General features: G+C 27.9%; 1 protein-coding gene across 1 annotated transcript in view; it reads right to left on the bottom strand.

Annotated features, from left to right (window-relative positions):
- The window catches only part of LOC136091285 (TNF receptor-associated factor 5-like), a 138,562-nt gene that overhangs the window by 25,819 nt on the left and 94,029 nt on the right, over nucleotides 1-18,714 (bottom strand). Inside the window, exon 10 of the mRNA XM_065818648.1 lies at nucleotides 8,101-8,238. Within this exon, the coding sequence (XP_065674720.1) occupies nucleotides 8,101-8,238 (138 nt within the window). The remainder of the gene's footprint in view (nucleotides 1-8,100; nucleotides 8,239-18,714) is intronic.

The raw sequence follows: 18,714 nt of genomic DNA, 5'->3' as shown, positions 1-18,714 counted from the left end.
CTCTGAATCTATAATATTGACTATATACAGCGCCGTAACTAGCTTTTCTAGTGCCCTGTGCAAAATTTCATTTTTCGGCCCCCTAAGCCTAACTTTTTTTTGGAAAAATTGTAAATAAAAAATATATTTTAATTTATTATTTTTAAAAATTTCTTTATTAAAATTGCACTTTTCTCGCTTTCATTTGCGCAAATTCATTTATAACGTCGTCATAATTAATATCTTTAACAATGTTATATTCAATAGATATTAATGAAAGATTAGATAATCTTTCTTGTCCTATAGTAGGTCTTAAATAATTTTTAATCAATTTCAATTTACTAAAACTTCTCTCACACGACGCAGTAGTAACTGGAAGAGTGAGAAATATCCGGATAGCAATATTAATATTCGGATAAGACTCAATTAAGCCAAAGTCATGAAGTGCTTGCAAAATATCTAGTGGAGTTGCAGTTTTAATATTAGGTATTATTGTCGATGCTTCAAATTTAAAGCTTTGTATTTCACAGGTGAACTGGTACATATTTAAATCTTTGCTATACTTAATTGCTAAATCTGCAGCCGACTTTTTTAAATCCAAAACGCTGGTCGATTCCAAAGACATACCATCCAGAAAGGAAAAATCATTGCAGATAGTTCGCAGTTGCTCATAACGCCAATCTAGTTGAGACAATAAAGTATCAAAAATCTTGTAAATTTGCATTTTGAACAAATGTTCTGGAGTCATATTACTTCCTTCATCTGTTGCCTCATAATTTGCCATTTTCTTAACTTTTTTCTTGCATTTATCAGGAAATCCAGCCTGTAAATTCATTGTTTCAGCTAAATTCTTTGCTTCCTGAAAATTTTGTTCGAAATCTGCTTCTCGTAGTCCTTGTAATGTACAACGTAGTGCATCAATTAATTTTGCTGCATGGTCTATCGGTATATCTTTTCGTTGTAATGCCTTATTTGTTCTGTCAATGCATTGTAGAATTTTATTCCACATAGAAAGGGTACAGATAAATCTATAATTAATTAGTAACAATAAACTTTTTGCATTTGATTCAGCTTCTTGATTTGATAAATCATTTGAAATCGATTCCAATCCTTTCTTTACTTCTGATAGATGTAAACTTAGTGATGTTATTGCATTGGCTTTTGATGACCATCTTGTGTCCGAAAAACTTTTAAGTGTCAATTTTAAAGACTTCATTAAAATTTCCCATCGTGTTGTTGATGACGAGAAAAAATTGAATAATCTTTGCACAGTACCAAAAAAAGTTATCATTTCTGGTGATGTAGAGCCAGCATGGACACCAGCTAAATTTAAGTTATGAGCTGCACACGGTATAAATATTGCCAAACTATTAATTTCCAAAATACGCGCTCTGACTCCTTTGTATTTTCCCGCCATATTAGCACCGTTGTCATATCCTTGTCCTCTGGCATCATTAATATCCAGTTTATCACCTTCTAGTTTATTTAAAATTTCAGTCGTTAAACCTTCTCCTGTTTTTTCATGTGAGTGAATGAAGTCGATGAAGCTTTCTTCGATCATTACCTTACCATTAGAATCAACATGGATGTATCGTATCATCTGACTCATTTGTTCTTTCTTTGATATATCAGGAGTGCAGTCGAATAAAATTGTGTAGTATTTTGATTTTTTAATTCTAGATATGATTTCGTTTCTAGTTTTATCACCAATTAATTTTATTATTTCATTTTGAATAATGGGTGAAAAATATGAAACAGAACCTTTTTTATGTTTTTCAATACGTTCTTTTAATGTTCTATTATAATGGCTAGCAAATTCTATCAAATTTAAAAAAATTCCACAATTTGGATCTCCAATTTTTTCATTTGAACCTCTAAGAGCAATATTATTTTTGGCGCAGAATAGAATAGCATCTACAACGATTTTTAATATTTCACGCCATACCATTTTTTCTTCATTAATTGAATTAATTAAATAATCATCGAGTGTGTTCCCTGATCTTATATTTGTTTCCATCACTTTCCATTTTACAAAATTGTTTCTGTGATCAGATGAATTTTCATGTTGTGGAATAACAGGATGAAGATGTCGCCAATCACGGAATCCTTTATGGGGGTCTGTAATATTATGAGATTTGTGGCCAAAAAGAATACAAGGGAAACAAAATATTGCGTTTTGATTAATAGAATATAACAGCCATTTTCTTATAACCATTTCTCCATTAATATGTTTCACATAAAACCAATCCTTTGTAAATTTTCGCCCTGTATTGTCTGCTGATATAATGGTATTAACGTTTACATTATTGCCTTGTTCTGGACCATGCTTGACAAGGGAATATATTACATTATTTGAAATAGCAGGCCAAGAATTTGGGTCGTTGTAATTTAGCATTATTTCTTGTAGAATAATATTGACGTTTGGTGTAATAGATGGCAAATTTATAACAATATTTTCAATTTCAACATTAGTAGTACATGTATTTTCGACATTTGTACTTTCGATATTTTTATTTTCGACATTTGTAATAATATCATTATGATCAATTAAACTTATAGGTTGCAATTGTAGCACAGCATCTTCATCTTGTAAATCAGAACTAGGTCTAGATATATTAGTTTCTTCAATTTGTGGATTTTTTTAAAGCCATTTAGTAAATTGCTGCGACATTAATTTGCATTCTTCTTGTTTTTGCTTGTTAATTTTTCTTTTTTGAGCGCCCGATAATTGTTTTGACATTGTTTGACTAGATAAAAATAATAATATTAAATATAAATTTATGATTTATCTCTGGAGCTACTAGATTACCAGATATATCGAAAATAAAAAATTGTAAAAAAAAAATTTATCGGTAAATTGAAATATGTGCTTGCCAACGCTATCTTACGATTCAAGTGTTTAATTAAGTTTTTATTATTTTAGAAAGCTTACCTGATGATTTAGTTTAATGTAATTAATAGAATAATTGGCTTGATGTGGTTTAACAATTAGTTTTTTTATAGCTATTTTTAACCAATCTATATTTAAATAAAACAAACTTACGATGTTTTTATAAACGAGTATATTTTAAATTCTAATTGGAAATTATAAATTGTAATAATGTGGCATTAATAATGTGTCATTAATAATGACAATAAGTTTTTTTATGTTGCTTTGATTAAAAATGAAAATTGCTTCACACATTTTTTAAATTCACCACATTACTACACACACAATACGTTTTATTCTATTGCCCACCAGATATCGCTGATTGAATTCGCGCCAAAATATTACAATTTGTAATTGGAAATGAATATAGAAATTTTAAATTGCAGTATAGAATTAAGTAGCACTGTATTGAAATACAATACAGTGCTACTTAATAGGAAAAAAAAATTTTAAAAAATTAAAAAAAAAAATTAATAGAAGTATTTATTAATAGAACAAATAATTTTTCGTCAGTTTAAAGTTCCATTTCACGGCCGCCTAATCTACGGGCCCTGTGCAAGTGCACCTGTTGCACCTGCCTAGTTACGGCACTGACTATATATATATTTTCTCTTAGAAAAAATAAAAAGGAATAGACAAATACAAAAAAATTCTGTCGGAAGTTATCAAAAAAATGATGTGTTATGCTTCTTTTTAAGGTATCTGAATATATATATATAAGAAATTTTTAAATTTTAACTATTTAGCAGAAATGAACCAGATCTGTCAGCATTGTTGTGCTAAATAATGTCTTAATGAAACACATTTTTTATGTTGCCATAATTGGAAGGTTTCCATTTTCACTATTTCTGCCTTATTTACAGTAAGTTATATATATTGTAATTCCAATATCAATTTTTTAAAATATATTAGATATAATTTTAATTCTTTTCATTATTTTGCTTAATTTACTGATAATTTGCTTTAACCTATGAATCATAGGCCGCCATGTTTTAAAATATGCGGTCAAGTTTTTTATTGTGTAGTTAATCTTTGGCCAGATCAAGATATTCCACCAACATTATCAAATGCATATCTCTGACCCAATTGCAGCAGTAAATTTTAGCAACAACATAGTTATCAACTTTACTTACATAATTTAATGTTTTATTTGCAAACTATAGTTAGTGAAGTTGAAGTTGTATTCTTTGGAGAAGGTGTTGCTCCACATGCTTTTAGGGAAGTCATTTTCCCAAAAGGTCATTTAGAATGTCAGTTAACTTAGATTCTACGTTTTATTCACTTATTTTTCCAAGAAATGGCACCTGAACTTGCAACATTGGTTAGAAATCATATTAAGTTATCTCAGTTTTACAACTATGAACCTTCAGTAAGATAAAACTTCTGCTCAGTAATTTATGGCAAGAAACTATTTTAGCAATATGCTGCTAAAATAGTTTCTTGAAGTGAGTCTTCTTATAGCTAAAAATTGTAAACCATTCAGTGATGGGGAAATTATTAAGGAATCTCTTGAAATTGTGTTCAAAAACATTTGTCCTGAAAAATTGAAAATTTCAAATAATATGTTCCTCTCAAGACAAACAATTACACAAAGAACATGTGATATTGCTGATGATCTGAGTTTGTCATTGACTGAAAGAATAAAAGCATTTCAGTATTATTCAATAGCTATTGATGAACCAACTGATATATCACAAACTGCTCAATTTGCTATTTTTATTCGTGGTATTGATAATGATTTTCTTGTTACTGAAGAGCTACTTGACATCTATCCTATGCAAGGCAGAACAAAAGGAGAACACATTTTTCTTGCCATGAAGAAAGTTTTTAAAAAATTCAACTTGACTTACAACAGATTAATTTCAATTACATCAGATGGTGGCAGCTCAATGATTGGAAAAAAAATGGGTGTTGTTTCCGGACTGGAAAATGAAATGGCAGAAAACAACTTGTCATTAATTAAGCTGCATTGTATTATTCATCAGCAAAATTTAACAGCAAAGACTATGGATGTGGAAAATGTAATGTCTGTAGTAGTTAAAGCAATAAACAGCATTAAGTCCAGCGCATTACGAAGTAAGAAATTTGAGGCTTTTCTTGCTGAAAATGACTCTGAATATGGTGGTCTGCTTTATTATACTGAGGTGAGATGGCTTTCTAGAGGTAATATGCTGCAAAGCATATTACCTCTAGAAATAATGCTAGCAAAGACTATGGATGTGGAAAATATAATGTCTGTTTTGCTCCTAAATTTTTTATCTTTTATTTTTAGTCCATGTCAACTTTTATAAGCACTTACATTAAATTGTTTAAAGGTGTCTAGTAGTTTAGAGCAGTAGATTTAATGCTAAAATTTATAACTTGCGTATATCTATTTTTTATTATACTTAACTTTTTGTTTCTTATTACTTTCAGATATTCTACGACACAACGACTGATAAGTTTAAAATTATTATAATAACTTTTTTGTTATCAATTTTTACGACTATTAATAATTAGACTATTTTCAGATTTGATATGTATATTAGTTCTAATATTAGTCAATACATTTTTTTACGAATCAAATTTAATTAAATTTTTAATATAACTGGTTATTATTAACCTAAAAATGAATTTTTGTATTTAGTTGTCATCGCTTTATTGGTTTGCTTTGCTATTGAGTCATGGTTTTAATTTAGTAAATTTATATGACATGAAATTTACTGCATTAATCATTATTTAACAGGTATGAAGAAAATGGAATTCTAAACTATTGAGGTATAAATAATTTTATTTAGTGGTAACATTAAAAAGGCTTTTTTTTATGGTTAGTTGCGCTATAGCATTTTATGCTATAGCACAACTAACCATAAATATTTTTTTTTGTCATTGTCATTAAAAAGAATAACTTAAGTTATGATTATAGTAATTTATTGTAACTTTTTTTTTAACACAATGCCTTTGAAACACAGTCTGTCTCTGTTTAACGAAAAGTTTATTAATAAAGGGGAGCATTATTGGAACACTCTGTTATTACTAAGCTCTTATGTATTTTTTGGTACCATAATTGATAATGACCATTTATAAGAAATGTTTTACGAGCCACTTATGAGCACAATAATAACGAGCCATTTATGAGCACAATAATAAATATGTAAAATAATGCTCCCCTATATTAATAAACTTACTTATTCTAAAACAAAATAATAAAAATGTAAAATAATGCTCTGGTGCTGTTTTCAAAGCTTGCTGTTATGAAAAAGAATGTAATAACTTAAGTTCCGTGGTCTTTACTAAATGCCAAGACTAATAAAAGCAATCTTTTTTTATTTGAAAAGCAGGAATGTTAAGTTGATTTCAGCATTTATGGGGTTTCTAAATCTGAAAATATAAAATAAGTTTTCCTGGGTGGTGGGCGTTATTTTAAACAGAAAAACAACTAAAAATATCAAAACTAATTGAAACTTTTAGTTTTTCAGCGGAAAAACCGGGACATTCAAGGGCCTGAATATAGATGAAATTTTATTTTATATTTTTCAGAAAATATATCAAGTTAAATTGTTATTAGTTATTTATTTCTAACTCGTATTACGAGATGCTTACTGCTAGTTTATTATTTATCATTTGACAGTGATTCTGATAACAATATTTAACATTTTTTGTTTGTTGAAGTTAAAACCATTAAATTATTTTCCACAATAATAATAGGGTTGAGCCACCTATTATCCACAATATTAATAGGGTTCACAATATTATTAGGCTTCACCTTAAATTAATTTCAACACTATTAAACAGGCTCCACAATATTAATTGTGCAATAATGAGTTAAACAATATGAGTTGTGCCACCTTGCATTAATTTCCACAATATATATTTAGTTTTCCCCCTTTTAAATAACCAAATAAAATTGAAAACAAAAGTAAATTTAGTTTTCAATTTTTTTTTTCAATTTTTTTTGATTAATCTATATTAATTTCCCTTATTTTTCTATATTTTATTTAAGTTTTACTTTTCAACGCTCAGCGTAAATTCACAGATTTTTTTCGCTAGAAAAGCAATGAGGAAGTAGTTTCTTGTCGCATAACTTTTTATGTCAAATATTTTTTAGAATTTTTATTTAATTTAAAACAATTTTTTATTTAAATTACTTTTTTCCCATTATATTTTTAAGAATGGCTATTTTTGCTACCATTTCCCTTCTCATTTAACATATTTTTATTTTCAACTGCAATAACTTTTGATATTTTGCTCAACCTTATTAATATCGTGAAACCATTTTAATGTTGTGGAAATTAATTTAAAGTGGAGGATATTAATATTGTGGACCCTATTTATTATAGGTGACTCAACCCTATTGTTATTGTGGAAAATAATTTAATGGTTTTAACAACAAACAAAAAACGTTTTAGCTATCAAATATTGTAATCAGAATAACTGTCAAATGATAAATAATAAATTAGCAGTAAGGATCTCGTAATAAGAGTTAGTAATAAATAACTAATAGCAATTTAACTTGATATATTTTCTGAAAAATATAAAATACAAGTTTATCTATATTCAGGCCTGTGAATGTCCCGGTTTTTCCGCTGAATAACTAAAAGCATTCATTAGTTTTGATATTTTTAGTTGTTTTTCTGTTTAAAATAACGCCCACTACCCAGGAAAACTTATTTTAAATTTTCAGATTTAGAAATCCCATAAATGCTGCAATCAAATAAACATTCCTGCTTTTCAAATAAAATAAAAAAAAGTTCTAACATTTTACTATATTTTCAAAAAAGTTTAGATCTTAATTTTATTTTTTTATCATATGACAGTTAATCTGATTATACCATTATTGGATAGCTAAAATATTTTTTTTGGTTCGGAAGTTATAACCATTAAACTAACTACCGCGATAAATTTAGCTTTCTTTTTTTAAATATCCACAAAACAAAAACATTAAATACCAGTCTTTTTTGTTAGTATATTAATATCGTTAAGATAATTTTTAAACTATGTTTTTTTTTTCAATTTTATTGTGTATTCTATCTTCATTGTCTTTATTTTTTTTTATCTTATTTATATTTTACTATTCAACGGTCAGCATACATTAACAGATTTTTAGAACTAGACGCAAGGAGTAGTTAGTTTTTCGCATTTATTTTTGTTGTCAATTTTTTTAAATTTATATTTAATTAAAATAATTTTTTTTACAGAAATTACTTTCTTACCTTTTCATTCTTAAGAATGGTCATTTCATTCTCAAGAATGGTAATTTTTTTCTCATTTACAACAACTTTTGATATTGCCATTGAAAGATGGTTTTGTGTTGAAGAATTGACATGAGTATCTTGTTCTTTTCTCATTCCCTGCAAAATATAAGATATAACACAATTATATTAATAACAATAAAGATAAAAAATTACATATTTTATACAGATCAATAAAAGCTTGTATGATATTAAGATTGCATCATTTGTAAACATATATTTGGATTCAGGGTCAGACTGGCTTGGGGGTTTAGGATTTGTGCGGCCGTGCCGCTGTGGTTAGAGCGCTTGCTTTACAAGCAAGGATCCAGGGTTCATAACGAGCTCAGGACATATTTAGCTCCATCTGTAAGAATGGAGTTGTGAATTTCCTATTTAAATGCTCTTGCTCGGTGCTCTGTGACATGACCGTTAGGTTTTCTTGGGGCACCTTGAACAAAATTAGCAAATATTTCTCTCCCCTCGGGCCGAGGCCAGGCTCGAAGTTCTTGGGTCCTTCTCTATATCAAGATGCATAAGTAAAATAAGCAAATATACATATTAATTATTATTTGGGCATGAGCAAGTTTTAAATCTCATCTTGCAGCCATAAATAGTTTTTTGCAGCCGAGCCCTTTTTTGACCACTTGTATAACATTAAAACATAACGTGATATGAAACAACGACGCCTTGTTTTAGATTGATTAAAAATAAGGAAAAACCATTTTAGCAAAGCAAACATATGCGCAAAAACTAACGCGTTGCGACACTGCAATTTAGAATTACTGTATTTTTAAATACTTGCATGTGGATTTAATTTTTTTTTGATCTTTTAGCATTTCCTTACCAATCGTACCAAAGATTTCTTTAACTTTTCACCAACAACATCGCGGTTCTCATTTGTCAGTCTTTCAAGATATCACCTCTGTTGAGTGGAGACATTCCGCAAGCCGAAAAGCCAAGAAATCAGGTCTGTTCTTTTAGTCTTTGATACAACTTCAACATTAAACCAGAAAAATGTGTCTTTGGTATTGTACCTTTGATGTGACTTTCTTTTTGCCAACATTCTAGAATTCTTCTCCATTCTTTCAATTGATCCCTGGTAAATTGTTGTTAAACTACCTGTTTTTAACACCGGAGCGATCCAGATAATGTTTGACTATTAAACGCATATCTAATCCATCACCAGGCATTTTCCAATCATAATGAACGTTTATTGTCTTCAAATTTGTGATTCTCGTTATCAAAAGAAAGTGCAGCTGTGTGTCCGACTTGTTTTCCATATTTATCTTTTATTCTGTTGTGCCATATCCCATATGGAATTTTAAACGTTTTAGATGCTTTCAGAAAACCCTTCTGACAACACTGAAGGGCCGCTAACTACTGAGTTTCTGAATGTGAACAATAAGCACGACTCCCATGCTTCCTCTTGTAGGTCCTCATATTACGGATAGGTAGGTATGTACCTATAGGTATATAAAAAAAACACGTTAGTATGTTATTTTATTACTGTTTAGAAAACGTTTTTTACACTTTTATACAGTTTTTATAAACTTTTTTCATTTTCATCTATAATTGTATGTTTTTTACCTTTCAAACCGAGTTTATGAAATCTTCGTAAACTTTTGATTAGTGTGTATTTATTTTAAACCAAAGACACTGAAAATAGAAAAGATAATAAAATAATATTACAAAGGTATTATAAAGAAAAAAATACTGAAAAAGTATTTACTGAAAGTAAGTACTGAAAAAAAAATTATCAAAGTTACCTCGGGTATCAAAGTTAACACGAAGGTATGCAAACATTTTGCTTCCACTATACTTTTTTATTGTGTTAATTAACTAGTACAAACAACTATACATAAGCACCAAAACTAGATATATATAAACTTATATAGTTTATATATAAATTAATATAATTATAAAAATAGATAAATATGAATGCAGAAAAAACTATTTTTTTAGTTTTTCACGTTTCGTTGATCAGGATTAATGTGAGGGAAATACAAAATTCGAATTATGTATTATCCTCATATTATTTACATGGGTTTATTATTAATCTATGAATGACGGAATCATTAACATTTAAAAAGCTTGAAAAACATTATACAAATAAGTAACAAAGCATTCATTTGAAAAATAGTCTCTCAGTAATGTCTAGCGGCTACTAATTGTGTACTTTTATTAGTTAGCTTATTTGCTGGAAATTGACTCTGAACATTCCTTTTTAATTTATTAATAATCTACGGCTTTATGACCTTTAAAAATTTTTTTTTGTTGGTTCTGTTATTGTTAATTCATTTTTCATAATGCTGACCCAAATCTTTAGGGCTTGGTATAAGCGTTGTGTTGTTTTAGAATATAAGCTTTGTTGCATTGGAAAAGGAGCCCTTCTCTTTTTTACTGCACTAATGCTTTACGGGGCAAGATACCTCTATCTCTGTAAACCCATATCAGCTGCTGGTTTTTTGAAACTAGTATTTTTTTTGCTTGCTTATCAATATGTTTCAGTAACCATTATGAATTAAACAGTTTTTTACAATATTGTTCTATAATATGTTCTAAAATTTCCCACCGAATTTTTTTTGCATTTTCTTACACAGTATCACTATCTATCTTCTTTTATATGAACTTGTTTCTACAAGCTAAATTCTATGCGTTCAACTATAATTTCCTAACGTTTCTAATATATTAGAAGTGGTTTTAACAACAAACAATCAAAGATTGTTTTGCAAGTCTTCAACGAAGTTTTTTGAACTTAAGGTAATTGAATTTTATTAATTGTGGTAAAAATATAATGCAGACCTAAATGTTTTCTGTAGCAATTTACAAAACACGATGTAAACATACCACAGTATACTGTGGTATAATTCGCTATAGCGAATTATACCTGGTGCTCGTTATTTATTGTTATACTTTATTTTATCTTTTATTTTTAGTCCAAGTCGACTTTTATAAGCACTTACATTAAATTGTTTAAAGGTGTCTAGTAGTTTAGAGCAGTAGATTTAATGCTAAAATTTTTACGTTGAGGGTGTATAATTATTAAAAATGGCAGAGATACATTTGATTCAACTTTAACTTGGTAGAGGGAGATATATCGATTTTAGGGATAATGGTTAATTTGTTTTTTTATATTGATAAAAATAATTTAATGAAGACAACAAACAAAGCATTTTGCCACTAATTGACACAGAGCAGCATAAAGTTCGTAAAAGCCCACTCTCAGGTTATCAATATTTGGCAAAAAACGTTTCGTGACGTAAGAAAAAGTCTATAAATTTTAAAGACGTAATTGTCGTTAAACTAATTAACAAAATAATTTGTTTACTTTAAAAACATTTGACACACGAAAAAAGCATTTTCTCCTCAAAAATTTAAGTTGCATTATAATTTTCTTTGAAAAAAAAAAGTTAGTAAAAACTGCAATCATTACTAAACCAATCACCTTATTTTTTAAAACTTGTTAAAAATAAAAAAATTTACTTTTAAAGAATTTATAATTTTTAATGTTAATATTTTTTTGTACATTATTGTTAGTTGTGTTTTGTTTGTTAAACCCTTAAATGTTCCTTAAAAATTCAAATATTAAAACGTTTCTTGCACTTAAAATTCCGTTTTCAAATCTTATTCTCAGTCAAACTAAAGTTTGTTTAATTAGCTTAATAAAAGAAAAAGTTTAAGTAAAGTACAAAACAAAAGTATAGTTTAAAAACCATTTTTTGCAAGAATCATGCAAATTCTTGACACTGTTGAAGTGACCTCTTTAATTTAACCGTGATGAAGTGACAACTCCATTGCGGCCGTGGCGCAATGGTTAGAGCGCTTGCTTTATAAGCAGGAGATCCAGGTTCGAAATGAGCTCTGGACATACTTTCGCGTCACGGTAAGGAAGGAGGCGTGAACTCTCTGGTTAAATGCACTTCCGCTGTGCCCTGTGACAAGACCGTTAGGACTTCTTGGAGCACCTAAAATTAAAAGTAAAAAAAAAAAAGAAAAAAAAAGTTGCTTGAATTTTTATATATTGATCAGAATATAGAGAAAACCTGTAGGGGAAAAAAAGTTTTCAAAATCGTTTCGTTCACTCGGAATCCGGGTTTAAAATTTTAAGATTTTTTGAAAATTTTTCAGAAATTTAGTTTTTGCCTCCTATGAATCTATTTTTTTCACAAAGCAAAAAGTTGCACATAACTTTTGTAGTTAATATCAGTCGTAACCCAAAAGTTCCCTCCAAAAAATATAAAAAAGTTGCGTGGCATTGTGCGGTTAGCTAATTATCATAGTTTAAAAGTACAAAAACGTTCAGTTTTGTCAATTTTTAATGAGAATTATTTCTAAGAGTGAAGTGTTGCACACAATCTTTCTTTCAGGATTTGCAAATATATTACGCATTGAGTCTAATAGTGCAAAGAAAGTTTTGTGATACCTAAGACCTTTTCATATATTATGGCTTGAAAATTAAAAAATCTTTTGCTATACTTACAAAACGATCCATTACAGCAGAGGTGCTAAGTTTTGAAAAATGTAAACATGTCCAAACGTCAATGCAACATAGTCCTAACATATTTAAAAAGAAAACTCATGTTATCTTTAGATACAATTAAAGGGACAAAGTGTTAAAAGTGATTAAGTATGAGTAGATATTTTCTGGGACGCACAGATGAGGGATTCGGATCGGACTTTGCTCAGCAGCCCATTAAAATTTCTATCTTCCAAAATCAGCATTTAGCATTGCAGAAAACATTGCATGTAATATTAAGAAAAAATTTAAGCGTTTCTGACTATGTTGTAGAAATTATAACTATTGAAATAAATAATAATAAAATACGATCAGAAGTGAATTACTTAAGTTTACATATACGATATCACGATTGTGGTACAACTTGTTAGTAGGCAACTGTCAATATTTGTATCAATAGAGTAATAATTTTATCCTTGTTATTGAGAAATAGGGGCTGCGTAATTAGAGATTGTTTTTAGTTGAGTATGGAACAAAACAAAATTTTTTATGAAAACTGGTGTTGTTTTTCAAAGGAAATTGTGGATTTTTTAATAAACATAAAATTACAAACAATATGTTATACATTCATTAGCTGGGAGATGTTAATGTCAAGAAACACCTCATCAACGCAAAGGTAGTTATGAGTTTTAAACGCAGGCTGTAATATAACTTTTATAATTAGACTCTTTGTAACTATTCTGCAGTAATATTTTGAGACAAAGCACTTTGAACATAAAAAATGTATCTTTTAATTAATTCCCCACTTTTTAAATAAATAATTACTACATTAATTACACTCTAGCAATATTCTATTTGAATAATAACAACAATATATTTGAAACTTATAAATATTTTTTGTGAGTAGTAAAAATCAGAAAATAAACAATGCTTTAAATCACACACCAATCAATAGTTTAAAAAATTGTTTTTATGTCATACGATCCAACGATAATAATGTTTATGAAGAAAATGGAGTTATTGCAAAGAATTTGACCCCGGTGAATTTAATGTTTCACGAGAGATTTTGGACGAACCTCTTTGACGCTGAAAAAGTGAAGCCGATGTTCTTAATCTAAGTCCAATAAAATATAGATTAAAAAGGAAGTTCGAATATCTGGAAGATACTACTAAAGATAAGTTAAAACGCAAGTATGTTTGCTTACAAAACTTCTTAAACAAAAAGTTTGCGGAGGCTGTAGCTTCTGGACAAGAGGAAGTACTTATAGACTTAACAGTAAAAATGTTGATGAAATAAATAGCCATATCCCAGATGAAATTATTCGCGCTCAGAAAGTATATGAACAAATTGATTCCATAGAAAAGTTAGTTTTCCTCTCATTATTAGACAATAAAAAGTATTCTGAAAAGTTTGTAATGAATACATTTGAGTGAACCAAACATCGTATAGAAAAAGCAAAAAAATGGCATGCATCTTATGATGGGTTGGCATTTTCAGAGAAGAAAGTATTCGTCCGGTCTAGTCTTGATCAAACAAAGTGTGAACATTTTTTAGATTTTATATTTACAAGCGGTATTTTACATTATGTTGCTTATGGAATAACCAAATTGAAATACGACAGCGGTGAAGAGCAAAAGATAGCGCATGCAATACTGACGACAAAATATAACCACGCTATCATGCTCAATTAAAAAAGTTGCAGTGAAAACAATTATATACCATTATCCGAATCAAAATTGTGGAAAGTATTGCATGCAATAAAACCGTCAAAAAGCAGAGCTGGATTAGATGATGTCACTGCTTTAGGTATGAATGGTTTTCAAACATTACAAAATGATAAGGAAATAATAAGGGAGGATAGTGTTCAAAACCTCTCGATAACACAGATGTTTGATAGATTTGATCAAGTCTTTTTCACCGACTAATGATGAAAATATTTCTTTCATACTACAAGGATTTAAAGTTTGTTGTTAGGAAAGACTTTGTAACCATACTACAAAATAAAAATCTAATTTTTTTTGTTGGTGGTACATCAGATGAAAAAAGGAGAGAAAATTTTTTTTTTTAAATTTTATAAGAAGCTGATCCTTTAAGTTGACTTTTTTGAAAAACTTATGAGTTCATTCTTTAAATATATAGCCTAATTTTGCTCTACTCGAACCGTGCTTTTGTATAAAACTACCTAGCAACTTTGTAGTAACAAGTTAATTACTTGTTTAAGACGTTATTCTGGACTTGTTTATTTAATGGTTAATGTATGATAGTAGCGTAAAGTCATCAAGAAAAAACTGTTCTTGTTATTCTCGGTTTAAACTGCGTTGGAAGAAACTACAAACCTTGTTTAATATATAGGAGATGCTAATATAAGAAGTCGCAGATTCGGCTTTTCTTTTAGACTCGACATGGTATAGCAGTTTTAACACCTCGAAATTGTATATATTTTTTATTTCTTGCTTTTTTTGTATGACAGGCTTTTTAGCGTTTTTTAAAGTTCAATAACTTGACTTTTTATAAACGATATACAATAACTTGAGTAAAACTCAAGTTTATGACCAAAAATTTTAAGATGTTTATTTACTACTAATGCGAATAATCAACAAACATGAACTGAATATTTGCCATAACTTTCTATTTAAGTTTAAACTTTAAAAGGAAATTTTATTTTAAACAAATTGTTTTTATAAAAATTTTTCTCTAATTACTCATAAGTATGAAACAAGACACTCAATAAGTCATTACTACATTATACTAACGTAAAAAAAATCAGACTTCTCAATTACATTACCGCCAGTGGAACTCTGTTCTTGACAAAAATGTGAAAAAAATAAAGTCTGTTGATATATTTAAAAGAACTATAAAAAACACTTACAAAATTTAAACAAAACATACTTTCTTTCATTTTTTTATAAAACAAAAATATTTTAATTTTATAATATATCGTTTTGTTGTTTTTGTCGGTCTGCATAGATTTCGTATACAAAATATAAATAGATGAATATAAATCTTGAAAATGTTTTGAATGTTCTTAAATTTTAAATCTCTTTTAAATATTTAAATATATATAAATATACATTGCGTATTGTATTGAAAATATATACGTAATAGACTATGTTTAATTATAGTCTATTCGCACATTTAATTTAAAAAGGTAAAGATCATCGAATTTAAAGGGAATTTAAAAAAATTAGATTTATTATTATTGGTTTTTAATTTTAAAATTAAACTAGCGCAGTGGAGTACTAACGCAGTACTTACGCTTACTGACTTTAGAAGGATATGCGTACCGTAGTGTATATACATATTGACTGCTTATCTAGGGATAGGCACAATATAAATTCAATGACGAGAGCTTTAGCTTGGGCAGGCAATCTTTTAATTAAAAAAAAGACGTATTTCTTAATGTTTATTTTATCTATTGGCACGTTTTTGTTTGTTTTTTGAATAAAAATTTAATTATGTTTATGTAATTTTATTTATTTTTATAATAATTGCTTAAAAAAATTAAATTACTTTTGCAATATATGACTTAATTTATAAACATACGGTACGTGTAAATACCTTTTTTTTTTATTTTTATTTAAAACGTTTTTTCTATTTTGCAAACTTTATAACTTTTTTTCCAAACTTTTTAATTTTTTAATTTTTTAATATTCTTTTTAAACTTTTTAGATTCATCCTTTTGTATAATATTAGAACTTGTAAAATTTTAATTTTCTCTATTTCTTGAAGGGACTCGATAATAAGACATTTTGTCTTCTAGTTGCCCCAGTCAGATTGTATTTATAGATATTTATTATTATATTATTATTATTATAGATATAATCCTAAGGATGACATTGTAAAATGTGTGCAAATTGACGAAATACAATTATCATAAAAAAAAATCCTACAGTGGACCCATGATTTTTTTTTGAATTTGGTTAGACAAAGTTATTGCTATAAATCTTCTAAAAATGTGAAAAATTTTCAATACTTTAAGTAAGTTTGTGATAAAAGGAGTGATTTTCAAAATTTTAAAAACGCATGGATCAATCTGAATACAACAAGGTGTTTTATCGCTGTGTAAATTTTCAATACTTCACAAGATCAAAATTATATATATATATATATATATATATATATATATATATATATATATATATATATATATATATATATATATATATATATATATATATATATATATATATTATTGGTTTTTAAATATATTTTTTTAGATGAAAGTATTTATAACGTTATATTAAAACAAATTTTCAACAAAGGGAAACATTATATACAACATTTCGCAGTTTAATTTGTCCCAGATGTACCATCTTCAAGAAGCCCACTGTAAACTTAGATTAAAATTAATTTAGGGTGGACTTCTTGGACGATTTTGTTTCTCTTTCTAATACAGTTAGATCATCTAAAGAACTTGTATTAAGTAAAACATAGTGAGGAATTTTTTGAAATAAAATTAATTTATTATCTAATGAAAGGGTTAGGCTTTTCGAGCAAACAAGCCACGGAATCTGTTCATTATAGTTTTAGTCAGTTAAGGTAAAACGTTTACAACACAAAGACCGAGTTAACATTTTTTTTTGACTAATTTTTTATTTATTAAACAAGTTTAAAAAATCAATTAGTTTCTAACTTATTAAATACAAATACTGAAGGCAGATCAATTTTATATTTATTTAACGGGATTTAATATAAAAGATTTAGATAAAACAAAGTTTAATCAAAAGAACTTCAAAGATCAAAAAACAAAACATTTTTGTATCAAGTTACTCAATTTTAAAATCTTTCGTGGTGGCTTCTTTGAATAACTTGGAATGTTTAGCATTGAGTAATTATTTTAAAACACTTTGATAAGAGGTTATAACTTTTCAAACAGTGCATATCATTTTTAAAATTGCTTAAAAAATAAAAATCGTCAATTGATTGAAAATAGTAAGAAAGGGAATGTGAACAAATTGGAAAAGTCAGATTCGGTGCAATATAAAATAACTAACAAAAGAAAGTAAGTTAACATAAAATGTCAATTGGGTTTGTCAATCCACCTCAATCTAAGTCATTGAGGTTAGCACTATACTTACTACAATTAAAAATATGTCTTAGTCTCAAGATCTTCTTACCTTCTTGATCTTCTTTAATTGAAGGGAACTAACAATTCATACTGAAGCCATTTAACTACATTCTAATGTTTTAAAAGATTAAAATATTTCACTTTTTTTTGTATCAATTGCCTCTGACAGTTTATGCAACAATGACCATTATTAAGTTCTGAAAGTCTTAATTATATTATAAAGTAGTGGTTTTGAGCTTTCAATTTTAATTTTTCCAAGGCTTGTTGAAACAGCATAAAGTATATACCATTAGCCCCCTAACGCAACTTACTTGAAGCTCTTTGAATAGGGTTTGACGTAAAACCAAGCTACAAAATTTCTTTCACCAAGCTTTATAAATTTGTGTGATGCATGTGACAAATATTTTGCTAATTCAACTAACCCTTCAATATATTGGCTATTGCTGTCGATGTTTCAAAAGTCAGTGTTTTATTTCTTTTTTTTTTAATTTTGGTAACTCATATTTTCTCTTATCTTTCATAGAGAAAGTAGTTATTACGGAAAAAGGTCATCCGGTAACTCAGTGACAAAGTTCAACGGATCTCTGAACCTTTTGTAATCACCAAATTTATGAATATTATTAATTTTCCAGGCATCAGTAAACTTTTTAGGAAATAAAAATGTTCCCTTAACATTGATTCAGTTTATTTTAGGATGTGCTGGTTTAGAGAGCAAATTTCTTCACAAAAACTCTCAAATACAAGGAAACATTTTATCACTCAACAGGTTTTAGTAAAACTCAAGCTTTATTTAAATGTCACAAGTCTTTTTCTTTCTTAGCAATGAAGTTTCTTAAGGTCATTTTTTTAAATTCAAATGATTACTATTGCCCTTAAACTGTATTTTATTGAGTTTTTTCTGTAATTAAAGTACTTATTATGTTTTCTTAAACATGAACATAATCATAAAGTAAAAAAGAGTTATTTTTTGTCAACAATTTTTTTTCTGCAACAGCTTTAAAAACAGAGAAAAACGTATCATTGGTGTTATTATTGTCACATAGATTTGAAATACAGATTCCGTTTGCA

Source organism: Hydra vulgaris, chromosome 15 (assembly GCF_038396675.1).
Source record: "Hydra vulgaris chromosome 15, alternate assembly HydraT2T_AEP".
Taxonomy (NCBI): Eukaryota; Metazoa; Cnidaria; class Hydrozoa; order Anthoathecata; family Hydridae; genus Hydra; species Hydra vulgaris.
Note: the sequence above shows the minus strand (reverse complement) of the source record. Positions and strands in the feature narration are given on the sequence as shown.